The sequence below is a fragment of the Hydra vulgaris genome, chromosome 07, assembly GCF_038396675.1.
Source record: "Hydra vulgaris chromosome 07, alternate assembly HydraT2T_AEP".
NCBI lineage: Eukaryota > Metazoa > Cnidaria > Hydrozoa > Anthoathecata > Hydridae > Hydra > Hydra vulgaris.
Genome location: NC_088926.1, coordinates 12493761 through 12517500, shown reverse-complemented (window position 1 = coordinate 12517500; position 23740 = coordinate 12493761). Strand labels below are relative to the sequence as shown.

The following is a 23740-nucleotide window of genomic DNA, read 5'->3' as shown; positions in this document are numbered from 1 at the left end:
CATTTTCTGACTGGAAAGCAGCACAAATGTCATCAATGTATTATTTGTAGAAAACTGATTTTACACTATAGAAATTTTTAATCCATTTATTTTCAAAATGACCCATGAACAAAATGGCAAGAACAGGTGCGAGTGGAGAACCCATTGCTACACAATCGATTTGATCATAAGTTTGTCCTTTATAAAAAAAAATGTATTTGCAAAGTGGGGAATTGGAATAGTTTTTTTAAATCAGTTTTGGTAACTTTAATGTTTTTATTATGGAGCAAAATTAAATTGACTGCAATTTCAATGGTTTCATGAAGTGGAACATTGGTGTATAAGCTGGTTACATCATATGATACTAAAAAATATTTGTGGAGATCAACTTGATTTATTTCTTTAACAAAGGAAAATGAATCTTTTGTACAAAATTCAATGTTTATTAATGAAGATAATAAAACTCTAAGAAATTTGGCTAGTTGGTAGTTATAGGTTCCAAAAGATGATACAATGGGTCTAAAGTTTAAGGTAGTCTCAGAAGAATTTAACTTATGCATCTTTGGAAGTCCATAGATACAAGCAGGATGGGACCCAGGTGGATAAATTTTGTTATATGTAGAACCATTGAAAAGACCTTTCACTTTTAGTTTCCTCAAAAAATTTTGAAGCTGTATTTCTCTATTTATGATAACATCTTCCTTAAGTTGTTTGAATTTTGTTTTATCATTAATAATTTTATAAATACCATTTACGTATACTTCTTTATCTAATATGACAATGCCGTTACCTTTATCAGGTTTTAAAATTATAATATCCAGATTATGTTTTTTCAGAGTTTTCTGAGAAAATAATTATAAATATGAGAGTTTGCAAGGTTTTTCCCTGAATCTTCATCATTTTTCAAGTTTGTTTGAAGAAGACAGTGAATTTTTTAAACGAAAAAAAAATATCAGTATGTCTAAGATATTTTAGTGGAATTAAAAACTGTAAACCATTTTTAAGGATTTATAACTCATCATCAGTCTAATTCATCATCAGAGAGTTTGTAAGAAGAACAATTAGTTACGATATCTGAAACATTAGCAACAAGTTAAACAAGTTCTTGAGTTTGCATTTTCATTTTGTGGTTTTTACTTTTATTTTGTGGTTTTTGTGTTTTGCCATTTCATTTGTGTGGGGTTTGTTTTTGTTTGTGCTGTTTTGCTAATTATTTTTGTTTTTGTTTGCTGTTGTTATTGAGTGTTTTTGTTTGCTGTTGTTATTGAGTGTTTTTGTTTGCTGTTGTTATTGAGTGCTTTTATATTTTTTGTCTTATTATTTAACTTTTTAAAGCTTTAGCGTTATTATTATTTTTTTTAATTAATTTAGTTTGCGTGAGCTTTTATTTATTATTATTGCTGTTAATTTTTTTGTTTGTTTAATTATTTATTTAGGTGTCACTCCAATGACTAGTTTTTAACTATATGAGTGGCACCTAACCTAACTTTGTTAAATTATAAAAAACTTGTAATTTTTCAATTTTTGGTTGAATAAATGGATAAAAAAAAAAAAAAAACATTAAAAAGATTTGTATGGCCATTTGTTAATCGTTATATCTTTTTTTTGTATATTTTTAGAACTTTATCTTTGTGTGTTATATTTTAACACTTTAGTTAAAATAAACCAATCCAATGATGAGAGATTGACTTTTATGTTATAAACTCATATGTGCAGGATGTAACTCCTGTTATATAGGCGAAACTACTTGCCATCTCAAGACCCAGATATCTGAACATTACAAGAGAGATCTCTTATCTCTAAACATATCCATAAAGTCTCGTATCTATAAACATATCCATGCTAATGAAAATTGTTTCATGCAAATAAGTGATAAGTGTTTTTCTGTTTTAGATTCAGCATCTAACAAACTTAAAGAAAGTATGTTCATAGAATGATTAAAAACTGGTATGAATAAACAGGTTAACCATGTACAAATGACACTTTCTTTTTAGCTGTTATTTTTTATACATATTGCATATCTTTTTAACCTATTCTTTTGTTATTTCCTATTTCTTTAGTATGCCATGATAAACTTTTTAATTGATTTTATTGTATTTTTGTAATTATATTATTATTAGTTTGTACAAGAATAATTATATTTTGAATTGTTTTTTTTTAAATACCTTCGTAGGTATTTTACCAATTTTTAAATATTTAATTTTAACTGAAGATGAACAGTGTTAGTCGAAACATGTATCGTCTTTTATTAATAAAATGGTTTTACAAATTTGAAAAATTTTACATTTTTGGTGCTAAAAAGAAACTTTGGTTAAATATATATATATAATATATATATATATATATATATATATATTATATATATATATATATATATATATATATATATATATATCAATCAAAATTTATTGACAGGCTCAAGGCCCAATATAATAAATATACAATGGGTAAAATAAAGTGGATTAGAATAAAACAAAGACTAACGCACTTAAATATAAACAAAACCCAAGAAAAAAATAAATAAATAAATAAGATAAAGATAAGAAATTAAAGTGTTATAAATATAACTCAGCTCTCCATTTAAACATCAGTGGAGACAGCAAGAACCTGTCAGAGTTAACAAAAGCTTTTATGATGAGGTTCTCACTATTCTGCAGCAGTAACAGTGAGGAGTATTGTTGCTTGCGAATTACAACGTTAAGCGAATAGGCACCATGTTTCACAAATAATTCACTTGCACTGTTCCATGGTGGCTTGTTTAATATCAAGCGAAGTGCATTATTATATGCAACACATAGGCAATGGAATGAGTCTTTTCTCCAAAGATACCACAGCTGAAATCCATAGATTGAGCTGCAAAAGGCATTAAATAACATGATCTTTGTTTGTATCTGTGTAGAGCTGAACTTTCTACGGATGACGTTAGCTTTAGCATAGATAGAACGCACGTGTTTTAAAATATCTTTGTCCTGCATATCGTTTGAGATCAAGTGACCCAGATATTTATAATGACTAGTGTATGTGAGAACCATGCCAGATAATGTGAAACTAGGGCTATTTATAAGGGGTTTATAAATTTCGAAAAACATTATTTGAGATATATATATATATATATATATATATATATATACATATATATATATATAAATGTTTATATATTTATATATGTATATATGTATATATATATACATATATATATATATATATATATATATATATATATATATATATATATATATATATATATATATACATATATATATATATATACAAATGTATATATATATATATTTATATTATTCACATATATTATATATATACATATACATATATATGTATATATATATATGGGCAATTCCATTTTTAACTTACGTTACATTATCAACTTAACATCATCAAATATTTACCTATTTAAACTGTAAATTAAACTTTTAGCTATTTTGTATAAAAGCTGTTAGTCTAAAGAATAAAATATTTTAAAAAGTTTTGAGTCTGGCCAAAAGAGGGCGAACTTATTACTGAAAATGCCACTTAACGTAAGTTAAATTGAAAACAAGGTAAAAAATTGCTTCAACTTTTAGGTCAGATTTCTACAAATCAGTAAAGCGGTTTGTATTAGAAACTTTCACAAGATGTTAAGAATTCTATGCCAAATTAAAAATATATAACATTTTATCAGAGGTGACCGGCTAAGAAAAATAAAATTGTTTTTTTGATACTATATATTTAACTTACGTTACATCACTTATGTTACCAAGCAATATTTATAATAGATTTTTTTATATCTATTATTCAGAGTTAGAAGGTATTGAACTCATTTATTAAAAATAATTAACAAAGGAAATTTTAAAAAACTGGTGGGACTCTTCCTGAGCAATTTTTCATAACATTTATGAAAGTTATCTAATGGAAAACAGTTTTTACGCAAGACCAAGAGCAACTTTAACAAATTATTTTAGTATTACAACTTTATTAATACTTATTTGAGTCATAAAATAAAAAAATCATTGGTCTGCCAAAGCTTTAACTTATGCTCCTTACATTTAGTTTCATTATTTTAATTTTCATTATTTTCATATTGAATTTTTAAAATGCTGTAAAGTATTTACATTTAAATCTTTTAAAATATTTTTGAAGAAAAAACTGCGATCACAATTTAGGAGGGAGAGGGGTTCAGGTATATGTGATTGTTTGTGACAGGAGGGAGGGGTTAAGAATTGACAAATATAGGGTGACATGCTTTATGGATGACCCATAGTTGCATTTACAAATGATTCATTTTACTAAAACAAAAATAAAAAAGATTGTAACTAATTTTTTTTATATTAGGAGAATAGCAAATTAAAATAAGAATACATAAACAAATAAAAAAGCAATAATAGAAATAATTTTTATTAACATTAAAAAAAAACAATTTCTTCTTTCTAAATTCTCCTATTATAAAAAGTTTTGCATTGGTATGAATTTTGTCATACCAACGCAAATTACTTAATGACATAATTCATTTTGTAAACAAAAACTTAACAAAAAAGCGCCAGAACTTTAGTAAAGTAATTTTAACTTACATTACACAAATTTAAAATAAAATGTGCTTTAACTAAGTATCATTATTCAAAACTTTAAATGTAAAAACTAAAATATTATTAAAAAAAAATATTTTTAAAAAGCTCAAGTTTTTTAACTAAATTTTAGAAAAAACAAAACTTTATCATGTTTTTATTAACTTACGCTAGATGAAATTTGCAAAAGTTCTTTTGTTATTTCCTTAAAATATATATTTTTTATAAAGTATAAAATCTGACCAATAATAATTTCAACATGTTAGCTTCATTTTCCTGCTAAATTAATTCCGATTATGCAAATAAATTCATGATTAAAATTATATTTTACAATGATACCTTTTTTATGCGACAATGAAAAACTGTAACTTACGGAGGCATAAAAATGACTTAAATTAATTAATTATTGTATTAAAGGTATATTTTGAATAAACTTTCATGTGTCTACATCAATATTCATTTGCTAAAAGCTGACAAAAAAGAGAATAAAATTTGACAACTTTTTCATTTTATACATATATATATATATATATATACACATATACATACATATATATATATATATACATATATATATATATATATATATATATATATATATATATATATATATATATATATATATATATATATATATATATATATATATATATATATATATATATATATATGTATAGGGGAGAGTGGTGAACCTTAAGGGTGAGTTTTTCTTGGAGGCACGTTAACTGTGCTGCCATCTTAAGTGATGAATACAAACTGAAATTTTAGTTGCATGTTGGCCTCTAAAGGCTCATAATAAGTTGTTTTACCACAGCTTAACACATTTGTTGTTGCAATAAAAATAAAAGTATGTTTCCGGTACCAAAAAGTAATTTTTTTAGAGCGCATTCTATTTTTTCTACAATTGTATTGATTGATTTTGTAAACACTCTTATAAGTTATCTTGCATGATTTTGTAAACACTCTTATAAGTAATATTTGTTATGAAAGTATTTTTTTAATGTAAAATAATGTTTTAGTTTATTATGATATTATTTTTGTCTATTAAGTATTTCTTTAGTATAATATGATGTGTGTATTTCTTTGTTAAATTGTAATTATTTTTTTCAAATTGTTATTTTCTCTTTGATAATTTTCTTGAATTATTAAAGAGATTATAAAATTATGTATGAGTTGGACAAATTACACAAGGTCTTTTAGTTGCCACATCCCTCTATTACAGGAGGTTCAGCACAACAAAACTCTGAAAAAACTTATTTGGCATTAACTTTGATTACCTGAATGTAGAGTAGACAAATGTTAAATCAAAGTGAAATACTTATTATTACTAAACTTTAATGTAGATATTTATTACTCTTTTCTTAATCAACATTATTTCTTTTGTAAGTTTTTAATACTTCTAAGTATAAATTAGTTTAAATTTATAATAATATATAATTTCAACATAAGTATCAATTAATATATAGTTTATATAAATCTAACTAGATAGATTAATATTATCTCTGATGTGAAGTCTAATTACCCATAAAAATATGTCTGGATGTTTAATAAAAAATCCTAGAGTAACTAATATCAAAAGTTAATGAAAATATATTATTACAGAAAAGACTGTATTTTTTTTAATATTTGTAATATATACATATATATATATATATATATATATATATATATATATATATATATATATATTTATACATATATTTATATATATATATATATATATATATATATATATTTATATATACATATATTTATATATACATATATTTATATATATATATATATATATACACATATATATATACATTTGTATATATATATATGTGTGCATATATAAATATATACACATATATATATATACATGTGTATATATAAATGTATACACATATATATATATATATATATATACAATATTATATAATATTGAGCACTCTTAAACGCACAAGAGTATTATTATTATTATTATTATTATTATTATTATTATTATTATTATTATTATTATTATTATACCATAATAATACATTATCTATTTTGTATAAATTTGCTCCTACAAGTTGAAATATTCAATCAAAAATATACCAATTCCATCTGAAAACGAATATCTAATTAACAACCCTTCAGTTCGCCTTTTAAATCCTTCAAAAAACGAGGTAGGAAGAATTAGTAAAGTCATTTTATCTAAAATTATTCACAAATTAAAAAATAAACTACAGTTGAATCAATGGCAAAGCACCCAATTTGTTATAGATTGGTTTAAAAAAATCAAAAATAAGCACCTTTGCAAATTTCTAATTTTTGATATAAATGATTTTTACCCATCTATTAGTGAAAACACTCTTACCAATGCAATCAGTTTCGCCGAACAGCATGTTGTTATAAATGATGACGATAAAAAATGTATATATCATGCAAGAAAATCTTTAATTTTTAAAAACGATGAAGCTTGGATAAAGAAAAGAGGCAGATTATTTGATGTCACAATGGGAGCATTTGATGGAGCTGAACTTTGCGAATTAGTTGGTATTTTTATTTTGTTTCAGCTTTCTCAACATTACGATAAAAATAATTTTGGCTTGTATTGTGATGATGGACTTGCTATTTTTGAAAACAGAAGCGGCCAATAAATGGAAAAAATCAAAAAGCATTTTACGCATATTTTTAAAAGTAACAACCTACTTATCTCCATCCAATGTAATATTAAAATTGTCAATTATCTTGATGTAACATTGAACCTGATTGACAGTTCTTATTAACCATATTGTAAACCTAGTAAACAACTTATGTATGTTCATTCTGATTCAAACCATCCACCTAATATAATAAAAGAAATCCCTCGCACTATTGAGTTAAAATTATCGACTATGGCAGTAAATGAAACTGTGTTCAATAATTCCATTCTTCTGTATGAAGAGTCTTTACGTAAATCAGGATACAATTCAAAACTCACCTACCAACCGCAAACAAACAAAAATCAAAAAAGACATCGCAAAAATAAAATTATATGGTACAACTCCCCGTTTAGCAAAAATGTTGAAACTAAAATTGGAAATCACTTCTTAGCTTTAATTGACCAACACTTTCCAGAAGGACACAGACTTCATAAAATTTTTAATTGAAACTATATTAAAGTTAGCTATAGTTGCATGCCTAATGTCAAGTCTTTAATAAATGCACATAACAACAAAATTTTACAAAGCGATAAAAATGAAACATCAAAAAAATGCAACTGCATAGATAAAAAAATTTGTCCGTTAAATAACCAATGCTTTTCTAGCAATGTCGTATACCAAGTTACTGTAAGTTCTGGAGATCCTCAATTCAAAGATAAAGTTTATTTCAGTATAACTAAAACCACTTTTAAATTAAGATATGCCAACCATCTTAAATCTTTCAATGCACCCAAATATAAAAATGACACTGAACTTTCCAAAGAAATATGGAAGCTAAAATTTAAAAATATAAAACCTGTTGTAACATGGAAAATAATAACATGATGTAAGCCCTACAATCAAGCATCAAAACTTTGTAATCTTTGTCTCCGCGAGAAATTTCATATATTATCATATAAAGGAGAAAACTTACTTAATAAAAGATATGAAATAATATCAAAGTGCCAGCATTCAAAGAAATTTTTACTATCCTTATTCGACACCAGGGACTAAATACCTTTGACGTCATTTTGTTTTTGTTTAGTTTTGATTTTGTAATGTCAGCTCTCGTTCCACCGTAATTTTAATTTGTAATTTGTTAAACGGTTTTTAAGTGACGAAATACACAATGGTTAATGATTGTCGAAAGGCATGAAACTCAGAGTTCCATCAAAAGCTATTTTTATTCATTTTATTTAAATATATATATATATATATATATATATATATATATATATATATATATATATATATATATATATATATATATATATATATATATATATATTTAAATAAAATGAATATATATATATATATATATATATATATATATATATATATAGGCTTTGTTTATAGGCTTTGTTTTAAATAAAAAATGGCTTAACTCATTAGCTCTTAGTGATTTTGACGTCATAAAATTATCTTTATTTTTTTTTTTTTAAATACCACAATAATGAAATTAATTTTTTTTTTTTTACTTTTTTAACTACCACAATAAAATAAATTACTGCAAAACAAATTTATTTTACTAATTAAGAAAAACAAATCTAGAAGTGTTACTTTCTAAATGTACAATGTGTACAATAGTGGAATGTCTAGTTTATTTCAATTTTTTTTTTTGTTTTTTAATGTTAAATAATTAAATTTAATATTAAATTTTTTAATATCATTTAGCATAAATTAATTGCTTTCTTTTCTCAACATTAGTAAAAATGAATTAAAATATCTTAATATTTTTTTTCATTATTTCTTAAAATTGCAACTACAAATTATCATTTTTTACTTTTTAAAAAGTTATCACCAAACAAAAAAAATTACTTGTTGCAAAGAAAAAAAACTCAAGTTAATTACTTTACTAACGCTTTTTTGTGTGACAAAGACTTAAGTTTCCAAGTACCATTTATTAAATATATACTGTTGCACTTTCACTTGCCTTTAGGCAAAAAAGTTAAATGTATGCTTTATGAATATTTTTGATGCAGTATTATAAGTTATAACATGTTTAAGGAATTTACTCTTTTGTAAAAGTATAGAAAAGAAGGAAAAAAAATGAAGAAAAAAAAAAACTAGAAAAACTTTTTATTTAAATAACTTTTATTCAAAATTCTTTCTAAATTATAAAGAAATTTCTGTTTTCACTTTTTTGATATTGCACAATCTGTTAATTATAGAAAGCTGATGTTTTTATTGTTTTTCTAAACTACAATTTTTTCGCATAATCAAACTTATAAATTTAAATTTTTTTTTTCTTTTGCTGAACATTTTTGATAGAAAAGTTGAAATTTAAAAAAAAAAAATTTTTGTTTTTTTTCAACTTATTACATTTGTAAATAGCATGAATATCAAATGTAACTTTTATGCAAATTTTTTACGTAATCGTCATTCAAACTTTATAAGTGGTTTTTATAACATTAATTACTTCTTTTATCTTACTGCTTAAACAATATATTTAGATTTGATTAAGTATTAAAAAATGGTAAAAAATGGTTTACATGAAATGGCTTACCGCTTACGTCAAATGGCTTAGTGCGCAAGTAAATAGCACTTTAAACACTTTAAAACAAGGCCAGATATATAATTAAAACAAGGCCAGATATAAAGTTTACACTTTAAAACAAGGCCAGATTTATATATATATATATATATATATATATATATATATATATATATATATATATATATATATATATATATATATATATATATATATATATTTATAAACAAAAAAAGTACAACTTTTTCTGGTACTAATAGTTTCATCCCTAACAGCAATCATCAGATATGTAATAAAAAACAAGAAACAAAAATCTGATCAAAAATCAGAATCGGTTAAAAATATAAAGCTACAGTGAGTGTACTCTATTGTCAAAACAAAACAAAACAAAACAAAACAAAAAAAAACCGGCTGCCTAATCACCTATATCATATTTTGAAAGAAATTTGCTTTTAATTCTACATTTAGATATCAACTCATTCCTCTTATTTAATAAGTTATCATTGGTGTAAGATTACACATATTACACTGTGCTTCATCTATAAAGAAATAAATTTTACACTGCATTTCATCTATAAAGATTCATCAGCAATGCATTTCTGATGAGTATTTATAGATAAAACATAGTGTAAAATAAAATAAAAAAACTTGATAAGTGATTTTCTATTAATTTATAATTGCTTTGTTATTCTAAGAACATTGAGCACAGTTTGGTTTTTACATAAGTGAACTTGAATATAATAAAGATCATAAACCATTACCTGGACAATTATTTGTACTTGATGATTGTGTGAAAAGATCCGTAGGAGAACAGTATGCAGAAACATTTTCATCATGATTTACTAACTTGATTTTCATATTTGGCATGTTTTTTACTTCAAAATGTTCCAAAACGCTGTCATAACATTTAATAGATTTTACTTCATGAGACTGGAAATGCGAACTCCAAAACCTAAATACAATATAAACTATAATCAAAAAATATATCTTTCTTCAAATTCTTTATCGTATTTTAACTAATACAATTAAAATATAGCCTAGCAATATTAAAACTTATTTTAACTGCCAGAATTTTCAACTGATTGGTTTTCTTTTTTAAATTACATAAAACTTTGTTTAAATTACATAAAACATTTTATATATATTTAAAAAAAAAGTATTGATAAAACAAAGATTTTTATTTAATTTTAGGTAAATGTTTTACTAAAATAAAAATTACATCAACTTCAATATATGTTAAATATACTGCATTAACTACAGAAAATGTGGTACATTAACTGTGGTATATGTAACAGAAGTTACATTAACATGCCGTAGCGGTGTAGTGGTAGAGTGCTTGCTTCATAAGCAAGAAGTTCTGAGTTCAATCCCCACCATGTCCCTGGTAGTACTGCCCTCAATTTGTTTGTCTGTGCAGCAGTTGTTCATCAAGGTTTGTGTTTTTGGAAGTTCTAGAATTGAGAGAGGGATTATTATAAACATGATAGTATTATTCAAAAATATTTTAAATATTTCCTAATGTTTTATATATTCCTGATATTTTAAATATTTCCTAATATTTATATATTTACTAATATTCCTTATAATTTCTGCATTTCTTATAGTTACTGCTGTTTTATTAGGTCTCTGATCTTTCATTTACTCTGACTTGATGTATTTCCTTTTTTTTTAGGCTCTTGTCAACAAACATAAACTGCATCAGGGTACTGTTTTGTAAAAGGTTTTCAAAGCTTAGACTTTAATGGTAAGAAAAAAGTTATTGTTGACCAGCCTTTTATCCCTTTCTAATTAAATAGATTAGCATAAATGTGAATCTGCGTTTATCAGTATTAGTTTTAATTAATAAACTCATATCTCATCTTGAATCTAACAACTTACCCTCTAATAATCAACACAAAATTTAATCCTTTGATTCTACTGCGGATTTGTTGACAATTGGTTGTATTAAACACTAGATAGAATCAGTGAGTGAGGCAAGGGTTGTTGCTCTTGACATACATTTTTTTTAAACTCAAACATGCTGAGCTTCCCCTAATCTTGTTTTTTTAACTATTGAATCACTTCTGTCTAACTGCAGTGTTTAAGTTATCCTTGATGGAAAATATACTTCTTTATTTCAGTAATTTATTGGGTAATACTCCATCATTGGCCCTGTGTTATTTATCATTTATATTATTAATTTTCAAGATAATCTTTCCACTTAAGTAGCTTGATGATATCAACTACATATTCCTGACAAAAAGTCCTCACTTTTTGATCACTTTGAACTCATCATGGGTCTCTTTTCTGTGACACTTTGGGGCTTGCAGTGGCGGGTGAGTTTTAACAGAAACAAACTCATTTGTTTACTGCTAACAATTATTGAAAAACTGTTGATATTACTCAACATCTTCTTGGATTATTATTCACTACTGACCTTTGTGAAAACCATATACACAATTTATTGCAAATAGTAAGTGACCAGGGTACCAGTCTTGCCCTGGCAAGAAAAAGGGCTTTTTACAAACCCTGGCCCGGGTCCTGCCAAAGTTATAAGATTTTTTATAAGAGTTTTAAAAAAATCTTATAGTTTTGGCAATTAAAATTATAAGCGGTTAATAGCCAAAAGAAAAAAATTATAATACTTTATATATTATAAATTTATGCATACATTTACTATTTATTAAATACTGGCAAAGGATAGGATTAATGTGAAAAGAAATGGTTGACTGAAGACATAAAAAGTTATAGGTGGAATGGTCAGGAAAACATGAAAATAGATGCAAGAAAATAAACTTTAAAAAATATCTTTATAGCACTGAGATACAGATACAGTAAAAGGATGTAATTAAGATGAATGACAAGCTGAGCAAGAATGTGTTTTGGTTAATTGAACTAGAGATAATAGTTTGCTTGAGCAGCAATCATGATTGTATTTGTAAAAAAAAGAAAGAAATGCAACTTTACATTAATGGGAGCGTGGTTTAAGCTTGATAGATAAAGCAGCTACAGCTACACTTACAATGTGCTTTTAGGCTGTTTGGAGATGGTATTTATCAATATAGTAATGCCAACAATATTGCAATAGCTGCTTGCAGTAAACAACTGAGTTTTGTCGGAGTTAAAATCCACAAGCCACTGCATACCTTTAGCTGTTTCAGAAGAGAGATCAGATTAAAGATCGGCTAAACCTTGTGGTACTCAGATTATTAGTTAAATTATAGAAAAAGTTTTAAGTAAACAACATTAACTTATTCTTGATTAGAGATGGAATGTTAGAATGACTTTAGTTATGACTCCAAACCTGACATCTAAGATAAGATATAAGATTTAGTAAACTGAGAATATTGGAGCTTAGCACAAGACAGGACCTTTTTACATGAGATGATGACCAGATGGATGAGGTATGACTGTTACAAGTGAAGAAAAGGAGCTATAATCTCAGACAGAGAAAAAATGTTTGTCAAAGAAGATTACAGTAGTTTGGATATCATTATGGAGAAAATGGTAGAAAGGAATGAAAGTGCTTGAGATTTTTATCAAATCAATCAAATGAGCTATCCTCTCTAGTTTGATTAACCAAAACTCATTCTTGCTTGGCTTATCATTCAGCAAAGTTGCATCTTTTCACTATCTGTCCCTCCATGCTATAAATTTTTTTATTTATCTAGTTTATTTCCTCACACATCAACAAAACCTCAAAACTCTCACCCACCTTTATGTTTCTTTACTTATACAACCCACAATTTTCTAAGTCTTCAGTTTCCTTTGTTATTTAACCCTGTCCTTTGTTTTCTAGTAACTCATAACTTAATAGTGGTTGCTTGTAACCTTGTTAGAAGTGAATTAGGTTATATATATATATATATATATATATATATATATATATATATATATATATATATATATATATATAAAATAATATATAAAACTTAAATATTAAATATTATTGAGATCGGATAACGATAAACCATGCCGATTTGACATCAAAGTTTAAATTGAAAAGTTAGTACGGATCTATAGGGACATTGTAGAGTTCATTATTTATATTCAGTAAATAAAACACATTAATAATATATATTATGTATTTATAGTAAAAGATAACACTAATGAATAAATTTCCTTTTTAAAGCTTGCTTTTTATAATCAGGATATACGTTTCTGTGCTCTTGTACGTAACATAATAAAAGTTGCTTTTGCTCCTCTTCAGCAGTGGAAATATATTTTGAACCAATATATTCATCAGCAGTAGTTTTTGGTGAGATATCTGAAACATTACTTACCTGATCATCACTAATTAAATTTTTTGTTAAAATAATAAGCAACAACTTTAAAAAATAATTTTTAATAAAATGATGAGTTACATAACAAACTACAATGCCATTTGAACTCTGCATGTGCTTGGACACAAGATTTGTTGATTAACTTTAATATTGACAAATGTTTAGTTATGTACTTTGGTTAGAAAATATGAAATATACAATTTATATAAATGGTTGAAAAATATTTTACTAAATAATTCTGCGAACTGTTGGAATGCACTGCCAGAAAATATTGTTAAAGCTAATTCAGTGAATTCATTTAAAGCAAGACAATGAGAGTCACACCATCACAAAACTCAGTTGTCATAGTGTGCTTTAAAGCCACACTCACTGTTTTTAATGTCAGTCACAGCATATACAAATATTAATAGTTACTTAAATTTGCACATATGGAATTTTTTTAATAAGGGAGGTTGTTTAGGAGAAGACATATTAGAGGTATAACAATTTCAGTATGAATATTTTTAGGTACCTTTGATTTTAAGACATGTTGTACAACATATTTAAAAAAAAATATTATTCAAATGTTTATTTAATTTACGACTTTATACTTAAATAATGTTTGAAACCTAATGCCTATTTTCCTTAAAAGTAACTATACTTTAAAATAAATAAACCTAATAAAAACGAACCCAGATACTCTCTGCCATATTCCTTTAGTATTATTATTACTATTTGAAATTAGTTCATTTTCGCTATTACTTGGTTTCTTAGTAATAACCTTTGTAATCGGTTCCAGTTCATATAAACTCATAATATATAGTGGTGGATATATTCAATTGTAATCTCATCAGCTCTTTATTTATAAGTGAAGTCTAGTGAATAATGATTCAACTTTTGATTGTCTAATTATTTGAAGACTCTTACATAACAAAATGTTTACAAATGTTAAAATAATATTTGCACTCGCAAATTCGTCAAAAGACAAACAAAGTACAATTTTTACAATGAAAAAAAAAGCAATATATTTAATACTGATATAAAGATTATTTTATATATAAATATAATATATTAAACATAAGATATTAAACGAATTTTAATATATTATACATAACAAAATGCTTTTTGTTGCTGTTGTTGATTTACGATAAAATAATATATACCGACTTTCTTCTCAATATTTTGTTAAAAACATTACCGGTTTGTTTTTTCTAAATCAACCAATAGGTTTGATAATAACAAATAAACAATAGGTTTTATAAACTCACAATTTGAAATGCGGATTTCTGAGAAATAATAAAGCGTACTCATTTTCAACAAAGGTTGTCGTTTGGGTATCTTGATACCAATCTCGCACACTATCTTTGATTGCTTATAAGTCAGTGAGCACACCACAACATCAACAAAAAGAAATTTACTTAGAACAGCGAACCAGAGTTAATCAAAATCAAAACAATCTTGACCTCAAAGAAATCGTAATTAAATATCTGTCAACGAAATTTTGTTACTTTTTGGAAAGTTTTTACTACCTAATTTGCCGATTTCAATCTAGCTTATCTAACTCAACCAAGTAAATATGTTGCTGTGCATTTTAAGTTGTAGTTTTATTTTGTTCTCCTTTGTTTATTCTGTTAGTATAATAAATTTTATTATGTTTGAAATGGTAGATCATGTTAAAATTGTTTTCTGTCCAACCTACCCAAAGTATCACAATCTCGCTCGCAGAATAAATATATTCTCACCCAATGCATTCAAACTCGCCCAGGCGGGCGAGAATAGATTAGGCATGTTATATAAACTAGTATCGCAGAGATTTACATGTTTAATTAGTAACTTCCAGGTCCTCGACATTACCCCCGTACGTTTCCCGTGCCTATGATTAGGGTTGGTTACAAATATTAACATGTGGTTTTAAAATATGTTAATAATTTTAGCTTTTTTAAATTTTGAACCCTTTGTTAAATAATATGACATTTGGTACTATTATATTATTTATTTAGGTCCTGTCTTAAAAATTAACATGGTAAAAACAAGAGGTTAGGATCTAGATCACCACTACAATTACTCAAAGATTTTATTGGAAAGACTGATTCAACATTAGAGATTTTAAAAAGTTATAAGACAACCCATCTTGATGATGGTGCAACTTCTTCAACTTCTAGTAGTAGTGGGCATGACATTTGTCATGCGAAACATCTACCAACACATAACATTTCTTTAATTTGTATTAATAATACCCATAATTCAATTAACCTGTCAGTCGTCGTTAAGAAACGGGGCAAAATCATTAAATAGAGTGAAAATAAGTGCAATTAAGCATGTCAGATCGTAGCCATCGTTTTCAGTGCATAATGAAGCAATATTGAACAATGTACCACGCACAATACTGAGACACAGACTCTCTGGTAAAATTGTTATTAGAGCAAAGACAGGAAGAAAACCTACTCTAACAAAAAGCTCTTGGAAAAAACTTATCAATTATGCTAACAACTGGATAAAGTTAAGGGTAGGTTTTGGAAAGTCACAGCTTATAAATTATGCCAGGAAACTTTCCAGGAAGCCTAACCTAAACTTCGAGAAGGGACTTCCAAGCAACCAGTGGTGGTCTTTAATTAAGCGCAGGCGTGGTCATAGATTTACTTTGCGACAACCTGAGGGAACAACCTCAGTACGACATTAGTGCATGGATAAATTAAAAGTGTCAAAGTATTTTAGTGCATTGTATGACGTCACGGTGTAAAATGATCTGCATGGTAAACCAGAATTCATATAGAAAATGGATGAAACTGGTCTAGAACTTGAAGTAAAACCAAAAAAGTGGCTGCAATAAAAGGTACAAAAATTCTCTATAATTGGACAAGTGGAAATCAAAAGTCACTGTGATTGTCTGTGTGAATGCACAAGGTAAGTTTACTCCATCTCAGGTGATAGTAAATGAAAAGACTGGATGTCTTGAATGGGTTTTAAGACAGCTTCAATTTGTTGCCGATGGTCTGCATCACCAACAACAAACTGGAGCTGGTCCAAAAGGTTGGACTGAACAGGGCTTAGCAAAGTTATGGTTTACTAAGACATTATTGGAAAAGATTGTCTTACAGCGTCCTTAGTAATTAATTCGAGTTTGGCATGGTTCTCACAACTTCCTTGAGCTAATTGATATTGCAATCCAGAATCAAGTACATAAAATTGAAACGCCTTCACGCACATTAAACTAGCTTCAACCATGTAATTGCACCTTATTCAAGCTACTGAAAAATTATCATCGCTCTAAAGCACAAGATCTGATGCATCAGTTTTCGTGAGCTGTTACTTGCTGTTGAAATTTTGCAGGTATGTTTACTTCAGCGTGCATAGCCGACGACAAGGGTTTCGAAGTGGAGGGGCGCAATTGTCTATTTCTAAAAAAATCCTCTATATCTAGAATTTTCTTAAAAATAAAAGTTCTTTAGAAAAAAAGTGGGGAAGCACGTGTCCCTTGGTGTTGTCGGCAAAGGTGTAGAGAAAATTGTTGAGTCCAAAAATACTTTGTCTGGGTTCAGGTTGTGTGGAATTTATTCATTCGATTGTCAGACTAATACCAGTGATGCATATTTGCCAAACTATTTACACTCAGTTGAGGATACTTAAGCAGATTCAACTGCTCATGATATTTCAATAAATAATGGTACTAATAAATCGTTAATTAGCATAAATGAGAATGAAAATCTATAAGTATACAAGAGCGCAATAGAAAGAAGCCTTGTTATCAACGTGAATGATGTAATTATTCTCCATCACAATCATTAAAAGTAATGGAAACTGAATTGAATCTTGCTCAGTTGATAAGCTTCAACTATTTGTTTGAAAACAGTCTTGATATTTCTTGCAACAACGGATTTGTGCCTGGTGTGCACTAAAAAAGTTTAGTTGTAAATAGCATGTCCAAAAATATGTCTGAACATCAAAATCAAGCATTGGCAAGAAAAATGGAAACTTCTGAAATCAATTGTTCTACGGTTAGTATATTGTATTTCTGCTAATACTAATATAAAATAAAAATTATAACTTGAACTTCAACAAGCAACTTTGATATGTAGTTTTTAATACTAAACATTACTACCTTGCATTTAAGTATAATTGATTTCTTAGGAATCATCAATTTTTCAAGAAAATAGTTTTTCAGAAATCGGTATTAAACCAAAAGATGAAAGTTTCATTGCATTTGATACAGACTTTAATGGATTCTGGAATGGTTGTTAATCTTCCAGAAGAATTACAAAACAATTTTGAAGAAGATGGCGCAAATCACTCTTTGTAACTTAGTAAAACTTCTATTTTAAAACCAAATATTGTTGTTGCAGATTACAGATACAGTTAGTCTGCACCTATGGCCAAGAATTCAGTTGCAATAAAAGATGATAATTTTTATGTGAATACTTAAACCAATTATTCTGAGCTAAAAGAAAATGAAATCATAGATAGACTTATAACACCGAAATTCTGTTGCAATTTAAAGTTTATTGTTTGCAAACTCTTTCTATCTCGGTAAGTAAATCATTTCATGAGGTTCATTTTTTTCATCTTTAATTTCATAACAACGATGCGACTTTTTTGTAAATTAAGAAATAAATTTTAAACTTTTGAATTTAAATATTTGTACATCTATTGCATGTATGTTTTTATTAAAATGCTGTGCAGGTAATGGATATAAAGATGTCTTTGCATATCCTGAGGCTACAACACGAAAAAGGTAGCAAGCAGGGCAGATCAGTATAAATTATTTGTTTTAACTTCTCAAGAATATTCAGCAAAGCTGAAATATTACCAGGACAAAATCCAACAGGAAAGAAAGAAAGGTGAAAGGAAAGGACTTATTAATGCTGATATGAGGACAAAAAAAAGAAAAGCTTTATTGGATGAAAAAAGAAACTAGATCGTGCTAAAAGGATTAAAATAACAACAACAAAAAAGTTCATTTCAGTATCCTCTGCATCGTAACCACTGGTTGGTACGATAACTTCATAACTTCATGTTGATATAAATGTAGATGTGCATGATGAAAAAATCAAGCATTATTAAATTAGAAATAGAAAAACCAGCTGACAATGAAAACAAGAAAAAATTAAAAATCGAAGAAGTAAGTTATCAAAAGAAAAACGGGAAAACTGAGAAAAAAACTGCTATAAAGATAGAACATCTTAATTTAATGCCAGGAATGCTATAAATTGTACCACAATTCATGTCAGGGATTGGAAGAAGTTTCACCAAATTTTTTTGTTTATATACTTGGGAGAACGATTCTGACTTATACGTACTTTATCTTTGAAAACTCTTTTCATATCAGTTGCTATTTACTTCTATAGTTGGTGTATATATTATCTAAATATAATACATTTTTAAATATATTACTAAAAATTACTTTTTAAATAAAATTTTTATAGATTATGATTTATTAGATACTTTAGGGTAACCTTTGCTGAATTCTATATCGTATTATTTGTTCAAAATTCTATTTTGCTACCTCATAATTTGTCATATTTTGAAGTTCTTGAACAAAGTAGCTTTAAAGTAAATAAAATAAACACAATGCATTGGGTTTTATCTCAGCACTGAGCAAGGGAAGATCCATGGTGTTTGGCATTTGCATGCTTCAAACGCAGCATGTGGAGCGTTTGGAGCATACAAATTAGGTAACGAGATTTGATATCGCTCAGTGGGCGAGATTAAATCGCCAAGGTTCAGTGCTTTTGACACTCTGTACATTTTTTTAATGTAAATATGAAACACTCTTATAAAAGTTAGAACAGTTTTCATAGCTTTGTAGCTGAAAGACAAAGCAATCAATATATGTATATATTAAAAAAGGCTCAATGCAGGAAAATAAAGGTATGGCGTCGCATTATGTATATATATATATATATATATATATATATATATATATATATATATATATATATATATATATATATATATATATATATATATATATATACTTTAATAATTCTAATATTATCTTCAAAATATTTATTTGAATCAGTAAAAGTATTGTTTCTTCAATTTTTTTTTTATTTCAAAGTAAAAATAATTGTATTTGATGTGACAATTTTAAAGTTATGAGTACCTAAGCAAATTCTTAACTGTGGTACTGAAATTGAATATTTTATTTTAGTTATAGGGGGAAAAATGACTTTTTACTACAAAAAATTGACTAAATCAGGGCACTTATAATAAATACTAATCCTTTTTTAAGAGAAAATTCCAGAAAATGTGGTATGGTTTGGGCACACTAAAAAATGGCTTAAGAGGAGAACTTGACATCAAAGACCGTCAACAAAGTACAGGAATTTAACGGAAGATGGTTAGAATTTAGTCAAATTAATTCAAATTAATTTTAAAATGTTCACTTTCTTAAATTAAACTTTAAAGATTTACTTAACTATTCCAGAAAACACGGGGACGTATAAAAAACGTACAATGAACGTTCAGACGGAACGTCTCGGACACGTTCTAAACTGATTCTAGATTAGACAATCAAAGACGTATTAAAAAGACTTAAATAAGACTTTCCGTTTAAATGCAGTTATATAAAATTGAACTAAAAAATACGTCTTTTAAACGTTTAAAAGACATTTGTTATGCAATAGGCGTCAGAATCGATCACAGAATATGTAGGGTTTTGGGGACAAAAATCTCACATTTAGAAAACATAACAGAAATGGAAACCAGTCTGCCTTATTAAAACAAATAAAACACAAAATGAAAAGCATACACAAGACTAAAACATATTTCAAATTTCAGATCTAAGAAATATCTTAAAACTGTTGTCGTGGTTTAGTTACTCAAGGTCACCGACCCATTTTCTATCCGGCACTCTTTTCAGGAAATTTCTAGTTCATTCTCGGCATACTTGGATACGGTCTCTGCAAAATACAAAAATATATAAATAAGATTTATAGAATATAAAAAAAAGAATATAATAAAGATTCAATCAAGTTAGTTTATACAAATGTGAAGGCTAACTAAATAATTATTATTATGTAATAAGTAATTATATTTTAACAAAAAAAAGCAAACTTATTATTATGCATGATATAATTGTTTGATCTAAACTGTTAAACAGTTTAATCAATTAATTTTACAGTCAGATTTTTAAAATTAAAAAAATCCAATCTTTAATTTAAAAATCATAACCAACCTTATCATTTAAAGATTAAATTTAAGAATCTGCAAAATATTGAACTTCTCCCACACTCTATATACTAATATCTAATAAAATGTTAGAATAATTGAAAGTTCATTTGTTTAAAAAAAAAAAGGCAAAGGAAATACCTTCTGTTGATGCGCAACTGTTAGTAGCTCAGTTTTTCATCAACCATTCAAAATCAATTTAGTTGGTCTAAGTAAGTTTTGCAAATGGGCTCATCATATACCAAAAAAAATCTTTACCAGATTTGTCTATGATATTCAACATCTTTTCCGCGATTACATCTGAGCTTTAAAAAATTGATATAGGGGAGAGCGGGGTTGGTTGTCACGTGGGTTGGTTCTCACAAAGTTTTTTACAGGAAATCTAGATAAGGTTTAGAACTTTAAAATCATACATGGAAATGTTGTACAAAAAAAACATTTTCACTCTAATTTTCAGCTTTTTTTAGAATGTAGAAAAAAAGTTATTCATTTTTTATAATTTTTATATTTTTTATAAAAAAGTTAAATTTCGCTAACTTAGAAATTTACTTTTACCGAACGAAAATTATTTTGTGCTTTGAATGTAAATTTTTAAAGTTTTTATTTATTTGAGTATCCACAAAAAAATCTCATGAAATTTACAGGTGTCTTGCAACTTACATTGAAGGGGTTGCTTGTCACAAATAATATGGGGATGGTTGTCATAATTACCTCAACTCCGTGCGCTGCAAACTAAACGTCACTTCTAGATATTTCTTGTTTATTTGTCCGTATTATTGAGGAATATTTAAATGTTTAACACATTCGCTGCCGAGATATTTTAAATTATGCTTTATTTCTTTGCCGAGCCATAAAGTCTGCATTGATTAATTTTCGCCAAGGCTTTCAATCTCATTGCCGAGGCTAGATATCAAAACTTCAATAAATAAAATATTTTTAATCGAAAATAATTCTATAGTATTTTTCATTCTGAATATAACTGACAAAAAATAAGCATTATGAGTATACTAATAGTTGCCAGCGAACGTGTTAAGATATTATTTAAAAATCTAAAGTCAGTGTGTTAAATGTGTTTAACTAAATATCTAAATTATTTTTTATTTCAATGTGTATAACTATAAATTGTGATCCAATGTTTAATATAATTATAGAAAAAGGAATACAGAAGTTAACTGTTTGGTGTTTTGCTTGTACATCTGTTTGTCGTTTTGTTTGTATATATAAATTATGTTAGTGTATTCGACAAATAAAGTACTCAATGTTCTTAAAGTAAAAACAATTATCAACTTTTTATAATTGTTTCCTACTCTTAATCAAGCAACTGTCGTCTAGGGTTGTTCACCGTAAACAAAAACTTACGAAAATTTCGCATTTTTATCTTCCGTATTTCAAGTTGCTATTGCGGAAGATGTACTTGCGCAAATTCACCTTCCGTAACGCATTATACAAAAAAAATAAAAAATATTTCCGTAATAACCCTTTACGAAAAGAAACTTGCAAAACAATTCATTTCGAAAGAATACTTTCAAACAGTTTCTTCCGGAAAGAGCGTTTTGGAATGTGCGCTTACGGAATAGACTCGAAAGCATTCATTAAACCGTTGTACAAAATAGTGTTACTACTTATTATTTAAATAAAATAATGTTGTTAAATGATTCTTCAATAGTTTATATATATATATATATATATATATATATATATATATATATATATATATATATATATATATATATATATATATATACATGTATGTATATATATATATATATGTATGTATATGTATGTATGTATATATATATGCAGTGACCTAGAAACGTTAAGAAAGTTAAGATGCAGGGGGGGGGGGCTGAAACAGAAATTAAGGGAGCCTAACGCAGCTAAAATTTAAATAGAAAAAACTGAAACTTTGAGTTAGTTTTGAGGAAAAGGGCAACGCTCTCTCCGCAACATGTCTCTAAGCAAGTGTTTATATATATTTATAAAGTACCGACTTTGGTTTACTTTCAACTTTCGGTTGTTTATTGCCTTTGGCCTAGCAGAAATGGAGGTTTAATATTTATATTCTCATATATAAAAACTTAGTATAATATTTGGTTCCATTGAAAAGTTTAATTGAACTTTAAGTGTTGTTTGGCCGTACGTGCCCGTTTTTGTACAAAATCTTGCAACTAGTTTTTTACTGCTCTCAAAAACAGCTAGAATTTAAAAACTTTCAGCAGTTGTAAAGCCCCAATAACGTTGGGATGTTAAAAATCAAAGCATTTTCCAAGGCCAACGGTACAAGGGGCAACAAATGCCCTTCCCACCTTCTCACACCGACTTTTTTTATTTATTTATTAAGGAAAACATTATAGAAAAAATAATTGAAAAGGATGTCTTTAAAATTTTTTTAAATTTACTGGTTGTTATTGAGGTAATAAAAGCAAAAGCGCTTATAACAGAGCACCTCAAGAATAAAAAAAATTGAAACTGACTAAACATAAAATTATTCTTTTTGAAAACAAGTAAGAGCTATTTTTAGGCATTTTATTATATAGTTAAGTTTTAGCATTAACACTTAAATTAGGTCTTTTTTTGATTTCAAAAAAGGAATTGTTTCCCGATTTCACAATTGCATTTGTATGTTAACATTGTTCAAGTTATCTTCATTAT

The 23740-nt window shown here is 26.8% G+C and overlaps 1 protein-coding gene and 1 long non-coding RNA gene across 5 annotated transcripts in view; one reads left to right on the top strand and one right to left on the bottom strand.

Annotated features, from left to right (window-relative positions):
- The window catches only part of LOC136082297 (uncharacterized), a 68566-nt gene extending 53246 nt beyond the window's left edge, over positions 1 to 15320 (bottom strand). For 2 of the 4 annotated variants that reach the window (XM_065801077.1, XM_065801078.1), the window contains exons 1-2: positions 14614 to 14885; positions 10442 to 10632 (exon numbers count right to left, since the gene is read on the bottom strand). In XM_065801077.1, coding sequence (XP_065657149.1) covers positions 10442 to 10632; positions 14614 to 14735 — 313 coding nt within the window. In that variant the 5' untranslated portion in view covers positions 14736 to 14885. Of the gene's footprint in view, positions 1 to 10441; positions 10633 to 14613; positions 14886 to 15031; positions 15076 to 15189 lie in introns of those variants that run through there. The other 2 variants (XM_065801080.1, XM_065801079.1) reach the window with 2 other exon arrangements.
- Positions 15147 to 19057, top strand: LOC136082298 (uncharacterized). The gene is made up of 4 exons (XR_010639565.1): positions 15147 to 15491; positions 15922 to 17916; positions 18050 to 18445; positions 18599 to 19057. It is a non-coding gene; the product is annotated as an uncharacterized LOC136082298 (long non-coding RNA).
- The last annotated feature ends 4683 nt before the right edge of the window (positions 19058 to 23740 follow it).